Source organism: Herpailurus yagouaroundi, unplaced genomic scaffold (assembly GCF_014898765.1).
Source record: "Herpailurus yagouaroundi ecotype Mexico unplaced genomic scaffold, PumYag 163, whole genome shotgun sequence".
In the NCBI taxonomy this organism is placed as follows: Eukaryota; Metazoa; Chordata; class Mammalia; order Carnivora; family Felidae; genus Herpailurus; species Herpailurus yagouaroundi.
The window spans coordinates 28,351,359-28,371,660 of record NW_024412404.1 but is presented as its reverse complement, the minus strand read 5'-3'; the positions used below and the strand labels follow the sequence as shown (position 1 = coordinate 28,371,660).

The 20,302-nt window shown below is 41.7% G+C and overlaps 1 protein-coding gene across 1 annotated transcript in view; it reads right to left on the bottom strand.

The window, feature by feature from the left end:
* Positions 1–20,302, bottom strand: part of LOC121037450 (WASH complex subunit 2-like) — a 65,545-nt gene that overhangs the window by 12,799 nt on the left and 32,444 nt on the right. The window contains exons 17-22 of the mRNA XM_040486904.1: positions 18,421–18,512; positions 17,589–17,713; positions 15,928–16,059; positions 12,538–12,707; positions 7,798–7,900; positions 1,971–2,123 (exon numbers count right to left, since the gene is read on the bottom strand). Coding sequence (XP_040342838.1) covers positions 1,971–2,123; positions 7,798–7,900; positions 12,538–12,707; positions 15,928–16,059; positions 17,589–17,713; positions 18,421–18,512 — 775 coding nt within the window. The remainder of the gene's footprint in view (positions 1–1,970; positions 2,124–7,797; positions 7,901–12,537; positions 12,708–15,927; positions 16,060–17,588; positions 17,714–18,420; positions 18,513–20,302) is intronic.

Genomic DNA, 20,302 nt, shown 5'->3' with positions numbered 1-20,302 from the left:
CACTGGGTGTTGTATGGAAACCAATTTGACAATAAATTTCATATATTAAAAAAATAAATTAATAAATGTCAAAAAATACATTAAAATTAAAAATAATAATAATAATAATAATAATAATAATAATTTGCCAGTCACAGAGAAAGCACAAATATCCATCACTAGGAGTGGATCATATTATTTCCTAGTATTTAATTAATACCTAAGTCCCAAGAAGAAACCTGAAAAAATTACTTAAATTGTAGAAGGTCACACTGTATTATGCAATTATAAGAACCACTAAAATGATCCTAAAATGTAGCATTTATTCATTCAACAAGTTCCACATTTCAAGTAAGATACCATTGATTTTAAGATCCACTATTACTCTATAAACCACTGAGAAAGAAAAAAACAAGTCTAAAATATGCCACTGATTGTGAAATGCATCCTAATTTGAGTGGTTAAACTGTGAAAACTATGCTTGTTTGAAGAAATATGTAATTTATTTAAGTTTATTTATTTTGAGAGAGACAGAGATAGTGTGAATGGGGAAGGGGCAGAGAGAGAGGGGGGGAGAGAGAGAGAGAGAGAGAGAGAGAGAGAGAGAGAGAGAGAATCCCAAGCAGGTTCTGAGCTGCCAGTGTAGAGCCTGATGCGGGCCTTGAACCCACAAAGCCACAAGATAATGACCTGTGCCAAAACCAAGACTTGAACACTTAACTGACTAAGCCACCCAGGCACCCCAGAAGAAATACGTAATTTAAAAGTGCCTAGTATGGGGGTGCCTGGGTGGCTCAGTCGGTTAAGTGGTAACTCTTGATTTCGGCTCAGGTCATGATCTCAGAGTTTGTGAGTGTGAGCCCCGTGTCGGGCTCTGCACTGACACTGTGGATTCTCTGCTTGGGAGAAGCAGAGATTCTTGGGATTCTCTCTCTCCTTCTCTCTGCCCCTCCCCTGCTCATGCTCTCCCTCTCTCTCTCAAAGTAAATAAAACTTAAAAAATAAATAAATAAATAAAAATAAAAGTGCCTAGTATGTGTGAGGTAACATGCTAAGTACTACAGATATAATGATGAGCAAAAGAAACCTGGTCCCAATCCTCAAGGAGCTTACACTCAAGTCAGGGCCAGCAGTACAATAAGCAATTAGAATTCAAGTATGGAAGGGGCTATGACTGGGGTAACTTGGGCTACAGGAACAGAGAACAGGTCCACATAGAAACTATAGGTAGACAGTGTCTCAGGCACAAGTGAAAAATTTGTATCACTGCAGCTCTAAGGAGCCTCAACAGGAAAAGTATATACAATATTCTTCACACAGGTCCTGAAACAGAGGTTAAATGTGAATAGCTGAACACGCAGAGAACAGGAAAAGTTAGAAAAAAAAGAGGTTAGAAAAAAAAGAGGTCACTGACCTCCAGGTGCAGCCAGCAGCCTTTTCACAGGCTCCTGCAGGAGATAACAGACCACCCAGGAGAAGAAAGCAAAGGTTTTAGAAGAGAGATAAATTTCACTTTGCTCTCTAATTCACAGCCAACATCCACTAAATATAAAGGAATGGGAGACTAAAATCTTAAAACTGCCATTTTAATTCAAGTACAAGTGGACAAAGTCAGAAAGAGCAAACATGCAGAGAGAAAACCAAAATGAAAAACAAGATGTGGAAGAACACCCTGGAGAGAGAAAGGCAAAACGGACATGGGCACAAGATGACAAAAGACTGTAAAACAGGAGACACGCACATCACCGTGTGCACATTTGCCCAGAAAAGAGTCCCAACAGCAAGAACGATGTTGAAGGTTTCCCTGAATGGAGGGATCCGATTTTCTTCTTCAGACTTTTCAGTATTTTCAATATATTCAACAAAGTAGCCATTTATTTTCTGTGGTAGAAAAAGTAAGGGTGTGTGCATTTGTGTGTGGGTGTGTCTGCATTTTACAAAACATGAGAAACAAACACCTCAGAATATAAATGCAAAAAAAAGAAGTCTACCTTTTCTGACTCCTCAACCAAATGAGTGCTCCCTACTGCTGATGAGTCTTTGCCACCATCAACCTTCTTATCCCCAGGTTTCACTCCGAATGGTGCCTCCTTTTCTTCGTCGCTGAACAGCAAAGGTGGTACTTCAGGGACAGTCTCTCTTTTCTACCAAAAGAAGAGCAAATGACATCCTTAAAAACAAAACTGTGGGGGTGCCTGGGTGGCTCAGTCGGTTGAGCATCCAACTCTTGATTTGGGCTCAGGTCATGATCCCAGGGTTGTGGGATCGAGCCTCACATTGGGATGTGCGTGGAGCGTGGAGCCTACTTAAGATTCTCTCTCTCCCACTGCCCTTTTCCCACTTGTGTGCTCGCTTGCTTGCTCTCTCTCTCTAATTAAAAAAAAAAAAGTGTGCTTTACTAGCATGACAACATAAAGAACAAGGTGAAACCACAATCTTCTTGAGGGAGTTAGTGAAATGTGGAGGGAGAGACAGTGCGGGACAGTGAAGGGGGCACAAACAGGGAGAAGCAATAAACGCCACCACCTCACTTATAGACACAGCCCTTCACAGCTTCTGCCACGGTAACGCGTGCACCTGTCTCCGTGTGTCCATTCACTTCACAGATACTGCTATTGATTAGAACCTTATGTCTGACTCCCAGATAACCACTAGTCTCTCCTCTCTGCCTCGGTCCTCCCACATTTCAGGTCAATGATGTCATCCAGAGCTGCCTCTGCTAAAAGAAAATACGTACCAGATTGCTTCATCTCCCACCCCAAAGCTGCACTATTTGCATTAAGTAAATGCTAAATGTGACTATCAACTAATACCTCATCTTCTCCCTTTGTTTACCTGCATCTTACCAATCTTCCCTATTCCTTTTCTTCTTTTAAGTTTATTTATTTTGAGAGAGAGAGCACAAGCAGATGAGGGGCAGAGAGAAAGAGAGGCAGAATCCCAAGCAGGCTCTCCGCCATCAACACAGAGCCTGATGCAGGGCTTGAACTCACAAACCGTGAGATCATGACCTGAGCCAAGATCAGGAGTCAGACGCTTAACCGACAGAGCCACTCAGGTGCCCTCAATCTTCACTATTCCTTAAACCTTCCGTGAATTTGCACCCTTCCCCACTGTCTGTAGAAGCAAATCCTCATCTTTCAAGCAAGGCCCAGCTTGAGGTCCCCATAAAGGTTTCTCTACCTTCTTCAGTAACTATCAGTTGCTACACTGGTAAGATTATTTATCTGTCTACCTCGATTTTATTTTCTTCTTAACTTACATTAATAGCTATCACATATGTCTGTCTATTCCCTTGAAAGGATAATATAATTCAACAGTGAGTCATGGTGTTTTATACCAAGTAGATGGTCCACACCAGTTTGCGAGCACTTTGCTCAATCTGTCATGTCCCTGATGGGGGAGGCAGGGATTTCAGGGATTAGAAAACTGAGGTTATGTGACTCACCTACAGTTATCAGCATCCTTAGGGAAAGTGATCAAAAATTCTTGAGGAAAAACTATAACTCTATCATACCAACTAGATGAGACGTTATGAGGAAGTAGGCTTTGAAGCAATATCTAAATCAAGTTAGGAAGACAGATTTGGGAAATCAAAGAAGAATGCTCCTTAACTACGAGAGAGAAAAAATTATAAATGAAGTAAAAAATAGAGTAACATTTTTAATTATTGTTAGGAAGAGGTCCTTAAAATGTATCATCAGTTTTAACCTGAAATAAAAGGCTGGAAACCCACAAAGCAATTTCAGAAGAGGTAAGGCAATACTGAAGTGATTAAAGGAAAAACTTTTGGTGGAATGCACTGGGCTCTCTGAAAACCACATACAACTTCAACGCAAACCGGTCAGGGTGAAAAATGAGACTTTAGTATGGCCCCTTAAACCAAGGAAAACGCCACCCAAACTATCAGTTGCAAATCTTCCTAAAGATAAAGCTGACTTCATCTTCATCGTGAAATTAATTTCTTTGACAGGTTTATAACAGAGTCACAGCTAACTTTAAAATATTCAGGATCTCTAAACAAAAAAAAAAGTGTTTTATACACTGCTGTCTGAAGGGAACTGTATTTCACAAATGGTAAGAATCTGTGTACAGTTTGTTCAGCTACGTGAGATGTAGATCTTTGAGCCTCTGTCTTATTTAACAGTCATAATTACTACAGGTTGAAAGAAGTTTTCCATTTCCATGACCTTTAAAATTTATTAGGTTATTGCTCATTTATCTAGAGAAGAAGTTATTATTTATAATCTACAATGAAAAACCACTCAGATCTCCTGACCCTTTTTTTTTTTTTAATTTTTTTTTTTTCAACGTTTATTTATTTTTGGGACAGAGAGAGACAGAGCATGAACGGGGGAGGGGCAGAGAGAGAGGGAGACACAGAATCAGAAACAGGCTCCAGGCTCTGAGCCATCAGCCCAGAGCCCGATGCAGGGCTCGAACCCACGGACGGCGAGATCGTGACCTGGCTGAAGTCGGACGCTCAACCGACTGCACCACCCAGGCGCCCCCCCTATCTCCTGACCCTTTTAACCACGGAACCACTTGATGTCATCTTTAGGGAGGTGCAAGTATGGGTGATTCGAAGAAAAGATCATGAGCACCTCAGAAGCAGCAGGAGGGAGCCCCGGGGCCCAGGGAACATAGCATGTTCCTCCCAATGCTGAAAGCTTCTGGTGTAAGCCATGCACACCCACTTAATGGGAATACAGTGGGGGAAAAAAGTTCCTAAATCATCAACTGACAAGATCCTGGTCTGGGAAGCTTCCATAGGACAAGTTAACAGTTGCACTATGTCTGACAAAATGAAAACTGTTTCCCGATAAGAGAGACAACAACCTTCTCTGGAGTAATCTGGGACAGCAAGAGTCACCTAAAGCACACGGAGAGTGAGGCTGGAAGAGATGAGTCCAGTGTGAATGAGATTACGGGTGGCACCGCAAGCTTAGGCATTTGTGACAAGGACGTGATAGGATCAGGCTGCCTTTAAGAATAGAACCAGAGCAACAGCAAGAAGCGCAGATGAAAGGAAGGAGCATTCGAGGAGAGGCCAGGTAAGAAATTATCTCAGTAGTCAAGGCTAAAGATGACCCGGAAGTTGGGATGGAAAGAGACTTCCCTAGAGGCGCTGGTGTGGCGCAGCGTCCTGATCTTGATCTCGGCTCAACTCATGATCTCACAGTTAGTGAGTTGCAGCCCCGCACTGGGCTGTGCGCTGATGGCACAGAGCCTTTTTGGGATTCCGTCTCTCCTTCTCTCTGCCCTTCTCTCACTTGTGCTCTCTCAAAAAATAAATAAATAAAATAAATAAATACATAAACTTTAAAATAATTTAAAAACTTAAAAAAAAAGGGGAGAGAGATCCCTAATAAACAGGAAACAGTGACAATTACTCCATCAAAGGCAAAATAAGTCACACATACCCTGGGACAGCTACACTACGGAATACTGATAGTGGTGAAAAAAGAAGCTAAAGCTTATGGAAATGAAAAACATGTTGCAGGACAAAACAACTTACAGAAAAAGGTACAACATGACCTCATTTAACTAAATAGAGTGAATGCCTGGAAACAGGCCTGAAAGGGCTGACAATGCACTGTTACCAATGACTACTCTGGCAGGAGCATAAGGACTTTGTATTCTCCGTGCATTTTCTAAACCTTTTTAAAGAAGACATCCACATATTACTGCATAATGTAAAATAAACTTGAAACAAAAACTATTCAGGAGGAATGGAAAAACCAAGTATCAGCCTCTAGAAAACAGAAGTTCCAAGGCTCCTTTACGGTCTTATCTCTCCTTCATCAAACCTATGCATGTAACAGGGACTTGGTCGCCCATCACCACGGTGGGAGGAGGAGGGCCTTCCTCATCAAGCACGGGTGGCAGAGTTGCCGTGGTGGCTGCTCCAGCGTAGGAGGGGTCCCACGGGCTCTTACCTTCTTCCTGGTCTTAAGTGTCTTTTTGCCTCTGTCACATGCCAGGTTTGAATGGCGTGGAGTTGGGAGTCGAAGGCCTGACAGCAGGCTGTGAGTTGGCTTGATTCTTGGCCTTTTAGGCTAACCCAGGTCAGATAAAGGAGTTCTAATCCATGGGGTCTAGCCTAAAAAGTTCCACATTTCCCTTTGGGGTGTTACAATTGCCAGCTGGCAGTAAAATAGCTGTTTGGCCTCATTTTGCTCTATGCGCACACACTCACATACACCCACTAAGGAATGAGCTGGGGAAAGATGAATGACAGGCCAGGGCAGGATCCCAGTATGCCCAGGTTCCCTGGATAAATATAACATAATGCCAGCTTCCTCTCATTCTTTTTTTAAAAAAATTTTTTTTTCCAACGTTTATTTATTTTTGGGACAGAGAGAGACAGAGCATGAACGGGGGAGGGGCAGAGAGAGAGGGAGACACAGAATGGGAAACAGGCTCCAGGCTCTGAGCCATCAGCCCAGAGCCCGACGCGGGGCTCGAACTCCCGGACCGCGAGATCGTGACCTGGCTGAAGTCGGACGCTTAACCGACTGCGCCACCCAGGCGCCCCAGTTCCTCTCATTCTTTAATACTCCTTTTTGATAGAACTAACACCAAGATTGGCTAAATCTTTAGCTGAGGTGATTGTGGTCATTTAGACCACCACAATGATTGTGATGTCATTTAGATGTACTCACTGGAATCCTTTACACCAGATGCCACTGATGGACTTTTTATTACATACTTTACCTTTTTTATGTTTTTTTAGGGGCACCTGGGTGGCTCATGATCTCACAGTTCATGAGTTCAAGCCCCACATCAAGCTCTGTGCTGACAGCTCAGAGGCTGGAGCCTGCTTCAGGATTCTGTCTGTCTCTCTCTCTGCCCCTCCCCTGCTCACTCTCCCTCTCTGTCTTTCTCTCTCTCTCTCCCTCCCAAAAATAAATATTAAAAATATATATATTCAATGTTTTTTAGGTTTATTTATGTAGGTAATCTCTAAACCCACCAACATGGGGCTCAAACTCATGACCCTGAGATCAAGAGCCGTGTGCTCTACTGACCAAACCAGCCAGGTGCCCCCTTTACTGTAATTTTTTAAAAATTTTTAACCATGGCAAAAAACAAAATGTATCATCTTAACCATTTATAATTCAGCAGTGTTAAAAATATTCACATTGTTATGCCACCAATCTCCAGAATTTTTCCATCTTGCAACTGAAACTCTGTCCCCTTGAACAACTTCCCATCTCCCTCTCCTGCTAGCCCCTGACAACCACTAGTTTACTTTCAGCTTCGATGAATTTCACTACTCCAGGTACCTCATGTAAGTAGCATCATATACTATTTGTCTTTTTCTGACTGGCTTATTTCACTCAATATAAAGTCCTCGAGGTTCATCCTTGTTCTGGCAGGTACCAGAATTTCCTTCCGTTTTACTGACTGGCTATTCACATAAACCAGGACCAAAGCGTTGGTACTTGAAACATGCTCCTGAAAGGAATAATGTGTGCCTTAACTGACCTGGTCTAATGTTTGCACAATTCCATGCCACTGGGGCTAAGCCTGGCGACCTGCCCAGAACTGCAACGGTGCTCTCCCCTCAGACTTCAGAGACCCACCCCTGATGCTGAAGGGGCTGCAGGACATTAAGGAACCCTTTCCCCCACGCTTTGCACGTGTGCTTCATCAAATACCATAACTAGATGATCTATTTCTAAAACTAGGCAAATAGGTTTTTCTATTAGACTTAGCCCACAAGGTCAGGTTTAGGAGCTGATTCAGGGAAGTATCACTATTCACATAAGATCATGGCAAGGATATTTCCTGGGCCTAGGAGGTCAAGAATACCGTTGTTGCAGGAGGAACAGATGCAGGAGGAGAGCCAAAGAGAGAGCTTCCACTATCGGCATCATCTTCAAAGAGGAGTGACACTCTCTGGGTCTTCTTTTGGCTATACAATCAAGCAAAAGGTGAAATTAAAGGCAAGTATGATTAAAATATATATATATACAATATTCCTTCCAGGCCATACTTACAGGAACCCACCTACCACCAAAACACCCAAGACATCTGCTGACCTTAGGTAGTTGAAAGCAAATGAGAAAAACTTTTGAAGTAGGTGCCATTTGTGTCTAGCAAATCATCAGCCTGTCTCTCATCCTTATGTGGAAGAGTTCAGGGGCCTTCTCTACTTGTCCCTTTGATTCACTGTAGGAGCACTAACTGTTAGCTTTGCAAGTATTTAGTATACGTGCTGCTGAAGCGAGCACTAGCTTTGCAAGTATTTAAAAGCATGTATGGGGATGCTGGGAGGAGAGGTAGGTTTGGAGTAAAAATACTACAAAGATTTGCATTATTCAATTTTATAAGGACCATTAGCTTTCTAGAATTCTCTAGATACACAGAAACGAGATCTCCAGCATTTATTTTCAATAAAGAATATAGTGGGGTTGGGGCGGGTGGGAGCACCTGGCTGGTTCAGTCAGTAGAACATGTGACTCTTGATTCCAGAGTCATGAGCTCAAGCCCCATGTTGGGTGTGGAGCCTACTTAAAAACAAAACAAAACAAAACCAAAAACAGTGTGAAGTTAAAATATTGAGAGAAAGAGAGAGAGAGAATATACTGGGCCCTTTCAGCCACAGCTCTCCTCACCACCTTCCTCTAGCTGGTCTTCACCTACCTTCTCACCTAGATTCTGCCCTGGCTCCACAGAGAAGGTAGCCAATAAACAGAACAAATACTGGGGCGCCTGGGTGGCGCAGTCGGTTAAGCGTCCGACTTCAGCCAGGTCACGATCTTGCGGTCCGTGAGTTCGAGCCCCGCGTCAGGCTCTGGGCTGATGGCTCAGAGCCTGGAGCCTGTTTCCGGTTCTGTGTCTCCCTCTCTCTCTGCCCCTCCCCCGTTCATGCTCTGTCTCTCTCTGTCCCAAAAATAAATAAAAAACGTTGGGAAAAAAAAATTAAAAAAAAAAAAAAAACAGAACAAATACTGATCAGAGCTTTTAAGGGACAGATACATGAAAGTGGAGAATCACAGGGAGGCTTAGCACTAGACATGGGGAATCCAGAACAGAAAGCATTCTAACTACTCAAAGGTCAAGTTCCAGTTTTCACTATGTGATAAGGAATCATCCAACTAGCACACTACAGAATTACCAAAGTAATGCAAACTTTAAATTCAATTTTAGCTAGCTAAAAGTAATACTAACATGTTATTTCAGCAAATTGTTTACCATCTATATCTACTTACGTTAGAATATAATTAACTTACACACTAATAAGTATATGTATTATAACCTTTTTTGTAAGTTTAATTATTAGCAAGACACTAGGAAACATTCATTAGTTTAATACCGACTTCTGCCTATATCTTAAAAAAAAAACAAAAACAAATACAAAAAAACCTTGATCCTTATCACAGACTAGGGAACAAAACTAACCAAATAGTTGAGTGCACTTAATTGGACGTATACACTAAAGAATGGTTAAACATTAAGACTATACCCTGAATAAGTTATAAAAGCAAAAAGCCAATTTTTAATGACACAGTACAGTAGTATCTAATATACATTTATAGATATACACTAATAAAAATTTGTATAAATTATAACCAAAACAGTTGACTTCTAGATGACGAGCAATCACTATATCAGATGCCTAAAGAATACCAGAAACCAAGGGGCACCTGGGTGGCTCAGTCAGTTAAGCATCCAACTTCGGCTCAGGTCGTGATCTTACAGTCTGTGGGTCTGAGCCCCGCATTGGGCTCTGGGCTGACAGCTTGGAGCCTGGAGCCTGCTTTGGATTCTGTCTCCCTCTCTCTCTGCCCCTGTCCTGCTTGAACTCTCTCTCTCAAAAATAAATAAAACACTAAAAAAAAAAAAAAAAAAAAGAATACCAGAAACCTCATTAAGCAACTATAGCAGGAAAATATCCCATGCATGATTTTCTGAACAAGCAATTTCTTTTTTATTCTTAATGTTTATTTATTTTTGAGAGAGACAGAGTGTGAGCGGGGAAGGGGCAGAGAGAGGAGACACAGAATCTGAATCAGGCTCCAGGCTCTGATCTGTCAGCACAGAGCCCAATGTGGGGCTCAAACTCACAAACTGTGAGATCATGACCTGAGCTAAAGTCAGACACTTAACCAACTAAGCTTGAACAAGTAATTTTTTTTTAATTAAAAAAAAATTTTAATGTTTATTCATTTTTGAGACAATGCAAGAGACAGAGTGCAAGCAGTGGAGGGGCAGACAAAGGGAGACACAGAATCTGAAGCAGGCTCCAGGCTCTGAACTGTCAGCCCAGAGCCCGACGCGGGGCTCGAACTCAAAAACCGTGAGATCATGACCTCAACCAAAGTCGGATGCTTAACTGACTGAGCCACCCAGGCGCCCCATGAACAAGTAATTTGTAAAAAAACAAAACAAAACACAGCAAAACACCAAACCAACCCACAAAAAATATGTGATGACAGATTCTGAAGGTAAGCTACAGAAAACTAGTTAGCTCTCTGGCCAGAGCTCTAATAGGAAACAACAGCCAGTCCTTAACGTTGGCTCTCACTCCACATACTCAGCAACTGCTGGTTAAGTTTGGCCCTCCCATGGAGATCTGTCCTCAGAAGAAAAATATGCTGCTCAGCGAACTAGGGTGTTTCTCATTATAAATAACAGGTTAAGTATTTTGATTTATTTGAAAGGTACAGACATGAGAAAACATTCAGATAACCACAGGGCCTATTGCCTAAACCAGAACATTTCTGAGAGTGAAAGGGAAATTATTATTAGTCGTCATGCTGGAATGGCAGGCACAAACCAGGGCTGTCCAGGCAAGCCAGGACACCTAAGTGCCCAGCTAACCAGGCAGTATTTCACAACTCTGTTGAAGTCACAGAGCTTCTTTCTGTTTTCAGAATGGTTTTGAGATATAATTTACAAACCATAAAATCTACCCCTTTATAATATGCACTTCACTGGTTTTTAGTATAGTTACAGAGTTGTGCAACCATCACCACAATCTAGGTTCACAGTATTTCCATCAATCCAAAATGATGCCTCATGCCTGTTAACAGACTCAATTCTCCTCCCCCCAGGCAAACACTAATTTACTTTCTGTCTCCATAGATTTATCTGTTCTGGACATTATATGCAAAGGGAACCATGCATGTGGTCCTCTGTGACTGGCTGCTTTCAATTAACACGATATGTAAGGTTCAACTATGTTGTAGCATGTATCAATACTTTATTCCTTCTTATTGCTGAGTCAGAGTTCACTGTATGGATAGAACATATTTTCTGCATCCTGTCGTCAGTTGATGGGATGTTTGCCTTATTTCCACTTTCTGGCTTCCACGAATAATGCTACAATGAACAATCATATATAAGTGTTTGTGTGGACATGTTTTCATTTCTCTTGAGCATCTACCCAAGAATGAAATTAAGTCCTAGAGTAACTCCGTATTTAACTTTTTAAGGAACTGCTGGACTGTTCCCCAAAGTGGCACCATTTTACATTCCCACTAGCATTGTGTGAGGGCTCCAATTCTTCCACCGTCGCAGACTATGAGTCTGGAGTTCTCTCTGGTCCAGGAAGAGAGCAGACGCAGAATTGAATATGAGAGAGGCTGATGTCCGGGAGGAGACATGAGCCCTGACAGGGGTTTTGTCTCTGTATTTATTGAGTTCACAAGATATTACCCACGTGGTGAACGTGAAGAAAAAAAGATCTTACACACAGAGACGTGGAGAAAACAATCAGAAGTAATCATTAACTTGTGTGTATAAGAAGCAAAGGGTCTGGGGGACAAGTGGAGTTTGTGATCAAGGTACAACAGTATATTGGAGTCAGATGGAAAGTAATTTCCTACAGGCAATATAACAAGTTACTCGTGATCCCATTACAATAACTTGCTAGCTAACCTCAGGTGCTTTTGCCCTTGGTGGCGGTTTTCCGCCCTAAGCTTTTTTCTAACCCATTTCTGTAAATAGAACCTATTTCCCCACATTCCACATCCCCTCCTACACTTGCTATTGTGTAAAGCAACATGTTACAACACCAATACAGCCCATGCTCAGTCTATGAAATATCCTGCTGGCTTTAGTTCAAGTATTCATGTGGACACCACCTAGATCAGCTAAGAATCACCAGCCACTGGTGTGACAAAGCACCACTCTGCAAAGAATCATCCTCCTAACAGGATGTTTTTCAATGCTGAGCAGATTTCCATTCAAATGAGAAACTTAAGTAACCCAGACCAAACCTTACATTCTACAGGGCATCTCAGAGGAAAAACAAAAACAAAAGATAACAAGCTGCACTTAAATCCCTAACAAACTAAGAAAAATAATATTTAGGGGTTAAAAAAAATAATTAAAAGAAATTAGGTAAATCTGCTAACAAAAACATTTCCCAGTATTGGGGGGAAATACCTTACAAGTGAAAATCAAACACATTCTCCTTTGTATAACTACTAGGTAATGAATAATCATGATGTCACCCCCAAATAACTAACATCTTATGTATCAAATACCTTTACTTATTACCACAGACACTGGCTAAATGATTTCTTACAATGACTACCTTACCTGTCCTTAGCAACAGCAAACAGATCATCTTCATCATCCTCCTCAAAGAGGCTGGTCTTTTTCACAGCCTTAGCCTCCTGCTCCTGATTGGTCCCAGAGCCCCTTAGTTCTCCTTTAGATCTGTTGTCAGACGCTGAGTTCATCTGTGAATCAGTAACATTCCACTGATCCTTAAAATATAAAATATATATTAAAACCCAGTGACCATTCAGACGAAGGAACCTGGAAATAAAATTTAAGTTCCGTTAAATTGTATTTACACTAAATACTTAATCAAGTACATCACTCTTGAAGAGAACTCATGACTGGGACTTTCCCTCTGAACTCAAATCTAGACAGCTGGGTTCTTTGACCTCGCAAACTTTCTGCCTTCCTCCTCCATCACTACACTATGTTTCTCCCCTCTATGGTCCTATTCTGGGTTAGGAAAAGGGACGTTGTCTACCCTTAGGAGATTCAAAATTAGTTATAAAGAAATTGAGAAGACGAATGTCAAAAAAAAAAAATCAAGAGCACTCAACTTTGGAGGAAAATTATACATTTCAATTCAAAAATCCTGAAGCAGGCTGGACAAAAATGTATAGAACACTCACGCAATGCACATATAAACAAGACACAATGAAAGATGCTGGTGACCCCTTCCATCAACAAAAGTCTGAAATTGACCTTTAGAAAGCATTTAGGGGAACCCCACTTGGCTATGCTCTCACCTCTTGGAACTCCTGAACACTTACATAAGTGGTCCTTTGGTCTCTATACAGTCTAGAGCTTCTCCAATCAAAGTGGGGTCCACAACCAGCAGGATGTGTCATACAGAATTCTGGTTTGATCCCAGACTTTCTGAATCAGAACCTGCATTTGTTAACAGGAAGCCCAGGTGATTTCTTCACATGTTATGGTCTGAGAAGTGCTCCTCTAGGGCAGTAAGGCTCAAGAGTGACTATACACTGGAATTCCCAGGAGAACTTTAGAAAATTCCAAGGACAGACCATCTGCCAAACTACTTAATTCAGAATCTCCAGCCCTGGAATTCAGTAAGAGTACTCTTTAAAGTTCTCCAGCCGATTCCAATGGGTAGCCAAGGTTGAGAATCACTGTTCTAGAACACTGGGTATCTTTACTCAGCTAAGTACTGTTGCTCCCAGCTTTAGCTAATATGGTTGACCCCTGAACAACACGGGTTTGAAATGCACATGGATTCTTTTCAATAAATATATGTACAGTATCATTAATGTATTTCCCTTCCTTATGATTTTAACGTTTTATTTCCTCTAGCTTACTTTATTTTAGGTATAGAATATATGATACATAAAACATGTAAAATATGTGTTAACCAACTGTCTACATTATTGGTAAGGATTTTGGTCAACAGTAGACTATTTATTAGTAGTTAAGTTTCTGGAGAGTCCAAAGTTATATGTCAATTTTCAACTGCACAGGAAGTCAGTACCCTAAATTCCTACGTTGTTCAAAAGTCAATTTTGTTTTCATTTTCCCTAAATCATTATAATACTGTGGTAGGAAAATTTCCACTTATGGTTGCCCATTACTATAGGGAGAACAACGACTAACAATGCTAGGAAGAAAAAAATAGAAAATCCATCATAAATTCTGTTGGAATAGAAAAAGCAAATTATGTTGTGTCATTTTAAATTACTTCCAATAAAAAACATTGATATAGCTACAGTTTCTCCATCCACATCATACCCTCATAATTTTCTTACAATGTTAAAATAAAGAAGAGCAATTATTGTAATGCAAGAAGATTTTTAGTATTTTTAAATTTATTTTTGAAAGAGACAGAAAGAGAAAACATACATACAAGCAGGGAAGGCACAGAGAGAGATGGGGACAGAGGATCTGAAGCAGGCTCTGTGCTGACCAGAGAGAGCCCGACGTGGGGCTCGAACTCAAGAACCGTGAGATCATGACCTGAGTGAAGTCGGACGCTCAACCAACTGAGCCACCCAAGCACCCCAGGGAGATTTGTAATGCTCAGGGTTTTGTTTTGTTTTTTTAATTTTTAAAAATGTTTTATTTATTTTTGAGAGAGAAAGCATGGGGTTGGAAGGGACAGAAAGGGGAGGGAGGGACAGAGGATCCAAAGCGGGCTCTGCACTGATAGCAGCAAGCTCAATGCAGGGCTTGAACTCACAAACCGTGAGATCATGACCTGAACCAAAGTCAGATACTCAACAAAATAAGCCATCCAGATGCCCCAAATGCTCAGGGTTTTCAAAGTCTTTTTCTGTACAGCTAAATTAGCAGCTAAACCCTATTCCCTAGTGGCTTTGCTAACTTGTATCTAGATAGCAAATGAAAATATTAAGACTCCTATGAAAGGGGGGCGGGTGCCTAAGTAGCTCAGTCGGTTAAGCATCTGACCTCGCCTCAGGTCATGATCTCACGGTTTGTGGATGTGAACCCAATTTCGGGTTCAGTGCTGACAGCTCAGAGCCTGCAGCCTGCTTCGGATTCTGTCTCTCTCTCTTTCTCTGCCCCTCCCCCTCTTGTGCTCTGTTATCTCTCTCACAAAAATAAACACTAAAAAAAAAATAAATAAAAAAAAAGACTCATAAAAAAGAAGTCAAGCTTGCATAAATATTACATGTCTAGCTATAATTCTTGATTAATGAAACATAAGGATCATTTAACAATATAAAATAAGGCCTAGGGGTGCCTGGGTGGCTCAGTCAGTTAAGCATACAACTCTTGATCTTGGCTCAGGTCATGATCTTACGGTTCATGAGATTGAGCCCTATGTTGGGCTCTGTGCTGACAGCATGGAGCCTGCTTGGGATTCTCTCTCTCCCTCTCTCTCTCTCTCTGCCATTCTCTTGCATGTGCGTGCACTTTCTCTCTCAAAAATAAATTTAAAAAGTTTTTAAATAAAATAAAATAAGGCCTAACTCATGTGAATTAGCATATGTTATAATTTGAGGGGCATACTTATTTTATTCTCAACTGTCATGAAAACATTAACCTTTAAACTAAATACCTTTCTTCCAGAAAAAGAAGAGACAGTTTTGTGAACATAGTCTTTGGTAACTGAACTTCACTGGATATAAAACAGGTAGAAAAAGAAAATATTTAGCAGCTGTAACCTTTTTTTTTTTCAATGTTTATTTATTTATGAGAGACAAAGAGAGATAGCACATGAGTTGGGAAGGGGCTGAGAGAGAAGGAGGCACAGATTCTAAAGCAGGCTCCAGGCTCTGAGCTGTCAGCACAGAGGCCAATGCAGGGCTCGAACCCACAAACCTTGAGATCATGACCTGAGCTGAAGTCAGACGCTTAACGCTTAATCACCCAGGCGTCCCAGGATAGCTGTAACTCTTAAATCCCATCAAACAACTTCCTGCTCTTCTCCAGGAGAAACTTGCAACCCACCTCCTCATCACTGCTGAACAGTAAGGCAGATGCTTTCTTTCTGGAGGGCTCAGAAGGCTTTGCTTTCTCTTGGCTCTGAGTTAGAAGAGAAGATGTCTGCTTCTTAGCAGCTGTTGCCCCAAAAAGATTATCCTAGAAAAACAAATGACAGAAGAGTATGACAACTTCATACACATAAAACAAAACACTTCGATCTTCCATGTCAAATTGTTAGAGAATAAATCTCTAGTCAGGTACAGAATATGTATAACACCTTGGAGAGAAAAAAAAAAAATCACAAAATGCCAGTAAATCCCACTTCTCTCTTATGTATATCCCTAAAATAACAGTCTACTATCTTCTCTCACTGTATTCTCCATTCACAGAAGGGAAACAGACCACATGGAACTCAAAGGCAAAACACTTGGGAAGGAGCAGGAGGAGGGTAACTTGAGGATAAGAACACAGAACGAGGAAGAAATCCGGCCCCACTCAGGCCCGCTGTGGGTGGGCCCTGTATGTTCACTAGGGAGACCAGTACAACCCGTGTGGCAGCCAACAACTTGGACCTTTCTATGAATTAGAAACCAGAGCAATGGATTATTAACAATAAAGAGAAATAGGGAGCTCTTTCCACTCTTCCATACCTACCGAAGTCACACACCTGGGACAGAGGGAAGGCATGACTTGTGTTTCTGGTTAATTTTAAAAAGACAACACAAACTTAAGAAATAATTTACCAGATATAATCACTGGCCTACTGAAGAGTTGATTCTCATAGGTTGAATGGCATTTGCCAAGTTTTGTATAGTCAGGTATTCCCAAAGTATCTATTAAGGTATTTTCACTAAGGTAATAGAAACAAAATCATCAGAGGGCCTGAACCCAAGTTAGAAGAACACTCTCAACAATATACTACAGCAGGTGAATAATCCTGATATGTAAAAATTCAATGAAAGGAGCCTTTAAGCAGGGTAGAGTATGGGAAAATAAGGAAAGGCCGTGCCAAAAATGAACTGGCATCCGATGGGGATACTAACGGCAAGAGCTAATACTTCCGATGTGCCAGGTACAGTGTCAAGAGCTGTACATTAGTTGTGTCGGCTGCTACAATGACCCTATACTCTATTAAGCTATATTAGGTTCAGGAGGTTGAAGTTACTTGCCCAAGGTCCCTGATTTGCAAGTGAAGGCAGGGGTCTGGTGCCAAAGCCTATGAGCTTGGCCACGGCACAGTACTGCGTAAGAGGGAAGATTTGGTTTGTCTTCCCTCTTATTTCTTTCCCCCACTTTGCACTCTCATGCAGGGCAGGAAAGAAAAACAAGGTGAGGACATGGCCATCTTCTCCTATTCCTGCTTTGTCCAAGACGTTGTGGATCGCTGCGTATAACAAAGATCCATCCTCTATATTTCTTACAGGTAGATTTTTAAAATGAAATCTACAAAGCCTTCCACAAGAGCTGGGCCAAGAATCTAATGTCCTGCCCATCGTACAGCTAAGAGGACTCAAGGAAGGAATCACTGAGACAAAAGCTAAATATTTTTGTTATGTGAGCCTCAGATAGTTTGCCTCCCTATCACCTTGTTCTACTGTATGAGCCTCTGACTAGAAATCTACATCAACAATGGTTTTCTACTCCTCAAAAACTTATTTATCTTGCACTACAGTAACAATGTTTACCTCTTCATCTTCATCATCAAAAAGCGAGACCGACGTGGGGAGTTTGCTAGGCAGGAGAGATGCCTCTTTTGACTTACTCACATTTTGTGAAGAAAACAAATCCTGTTGGATCAAGATTAAAGTTCCTGGTTAACAAGACAGACCACATTCTTTGAAGTATCAATTAAACATAAAACATTGAAGACTATAATATAATGGCTGCGTGAGTCTAGGTCTCTTCGTGACAGAGAAAGTGGCTGAGAACACGTGTCAGTTTCTCCTAGCAGAGTGCAGCACAGAACCCACATGTGAGAAAGAAGATGCCACCATAGAACTCCAGGTGGCCTCACTGGAGGTTTCTATACTCCCACGTGGACATTTTCCAATCAATCTCTTATTGTGCTAAAAAAGTAGCAAAGACTTCCTTTTTTTGTCCTAAGAATCAGAATGATGAAACAGATTCAATACTGGAAATAGAGACTAGATTCCCAAATTACTGGATTTAGGACTTTGTTTTATTTACTAACACCCTCTTCTCCTCTTAGAAGAGTATTATACTGTTTCTTTCAAATAAATACGAATTCATATTTTATTTTAAAATGTTTGGTATTCTACTTGAACTATAGCTAAGAGGTGTTGCAAAAGATCTGGTAGACTCTAAAAAACTTCCAAAATGTGATGGTGTCAGCCTATGATACAAACTGAGCTGCATGAATTAGAAACATAAAATGGGACACCTATTCCCTTAGGACAGGAACGTGAATACACAAGAGCCAGACAATTAAATAGCACAAGAACATAGTTTCTAAGACCTCTCTGGATAATTTCTTTTTATTATGGAATCCACATCTACTCTCAAACATAGACCTAAAGATTTCATTAACTGAGAAGAACTCTTCTCGGCCCAATGGATTCGCCTGGACCCCATGGAGTTCTACGGGTTGGCTGAGGTAAAGAAACCACATAGGGGGAGCTACAGGCTCCCACGCCTCTCCTGCATTTTACACACTAGCAAGATTGCATTTCAGGAAAGATTTCACTGCATTGCTTCACTTTTTCTTGCCCAGGCACTCTGATAGTACCCAATAAAGACAATCTATGACTGTGTACATGGGACAAAGGCTTTGGTGGTGGTTATGAAACCTGTCTGCAAATTCTTTTATACTCCTGCCATCAACAAGTGGAGTCTGCATTCCTGCTCTTAAACCCTGGAGGGCCTTTGTGACTGCCTCAATAATGCTGCCATCCAGGTCTCGGTTACAAAAAGCCACACAGCCTCTGCACAGCTCTCCGGGGAATCTCACTTTGAAGCCCTGCGCCACCCCTGAGAACCCACCTTCCCTGAAGCTGCCATGCTAGGAAACCACATAGAGATAGAGAGGGGTGCCCCAAGAGCCCCAGCTGTCTGAGTCTTTCTCACCCAGGTACCAGACCTATGAGGATTCTCAGCCCAGCCACCTTCAGACTGGAAACATGTGAGAGACCCTAAATGAAAAGCGCCTAGCTGAACCCAGTCCACTTCTAGAACCGTAAGAGATCACAAAACTTACTGGGGTTGTCAGCTACTAAGTTCTGGAGTGATTTATCTCACAGTAATAAGGAACTGGAACACCTTTAAGTCACGGAAATTGCTCACATTTGGTTTCTTCATGTAATCGACAACGATTTGTTGGCTTCTCAAGTGCCAAGCACTAGTCTAGGTGTATGAGGAGGAAACAAAATGCCCTGCCCTCATGCAGATCATTCTAGCTTATTCTCAGCTTATCTGAGATAACCCACAAGCACACAAGAAGTGTCACACGGCAACACATACTGTGAAGCACAGAACGGAAGACAGGGCAAGGAGTGCAGCGTGGCACATGCTAGCAGGTTTGTAATCATGCAAATGGCCATCAGGGGAGACCTCAAAAAAGAACTATAGAAAGTAAGGAAGCAAGGCGTCCAGTTTCTGGGAACAGCACTCCCAGAGGGCAGGGGTCAGTGTGGTTGTGCTTGATGAGCAGGAGGCTGGGAGTGTGGATGAGACCAGAGTGTGAGGCCCCAACATTCCGTGCCAATGGGTCAGGAGTTTGGCTTAACTGGAGTCTGGTTAATTCCTATCTTCTGTACACTGCCGTCAATGAAATATAAGCCTCACAGGTTTTATTTACATCACTGGCAATCACTCCACTTCCAAAGATTTGTTCGTCCATCCTAGCTGTTAGTGCAAAGTAATCGTAAGAGCTTACACCAGAGTTTACAATTTCCTGAAATTACACGTAAATTTCTGCCGTGTCCACATATTTTTCTATGAAGAGGATTTGTTACATTCTCAGACAGGTCTCTGATCCCCTACAGGCCTAGCCTAAAATTCGTTCTCCAAGAACCTAGGCCTGTGAGAGTCAGATAAAGCAGTGACACTTCTGAGAGCTGATGCTGTTCCACTGGAAAGAGGTTTCTAGGCGGGAGCCTGTGAGGACCGAGGCTGGCAGCAAGCACTGCCCGCCCACACTGTTCCTGGTCATAAGAGGCTATGCCAGAATACATAACACTATGGCACTATGCCCACTACTCAGTGAGACTACTGAAAAGAAAATGGTATGTCGATTCCTGTTAAAAGCATCTCACTCATTGTGGATCAACAAAGAGCCTTCAGTTTGAGCCTCCTGAACAGAGTATTTTCCTCCCATGAGATGTACTGGATTCAACACCCCTAAGAGTGAAAAGCATCACTCTAAACATGAGTTTTCAAGATA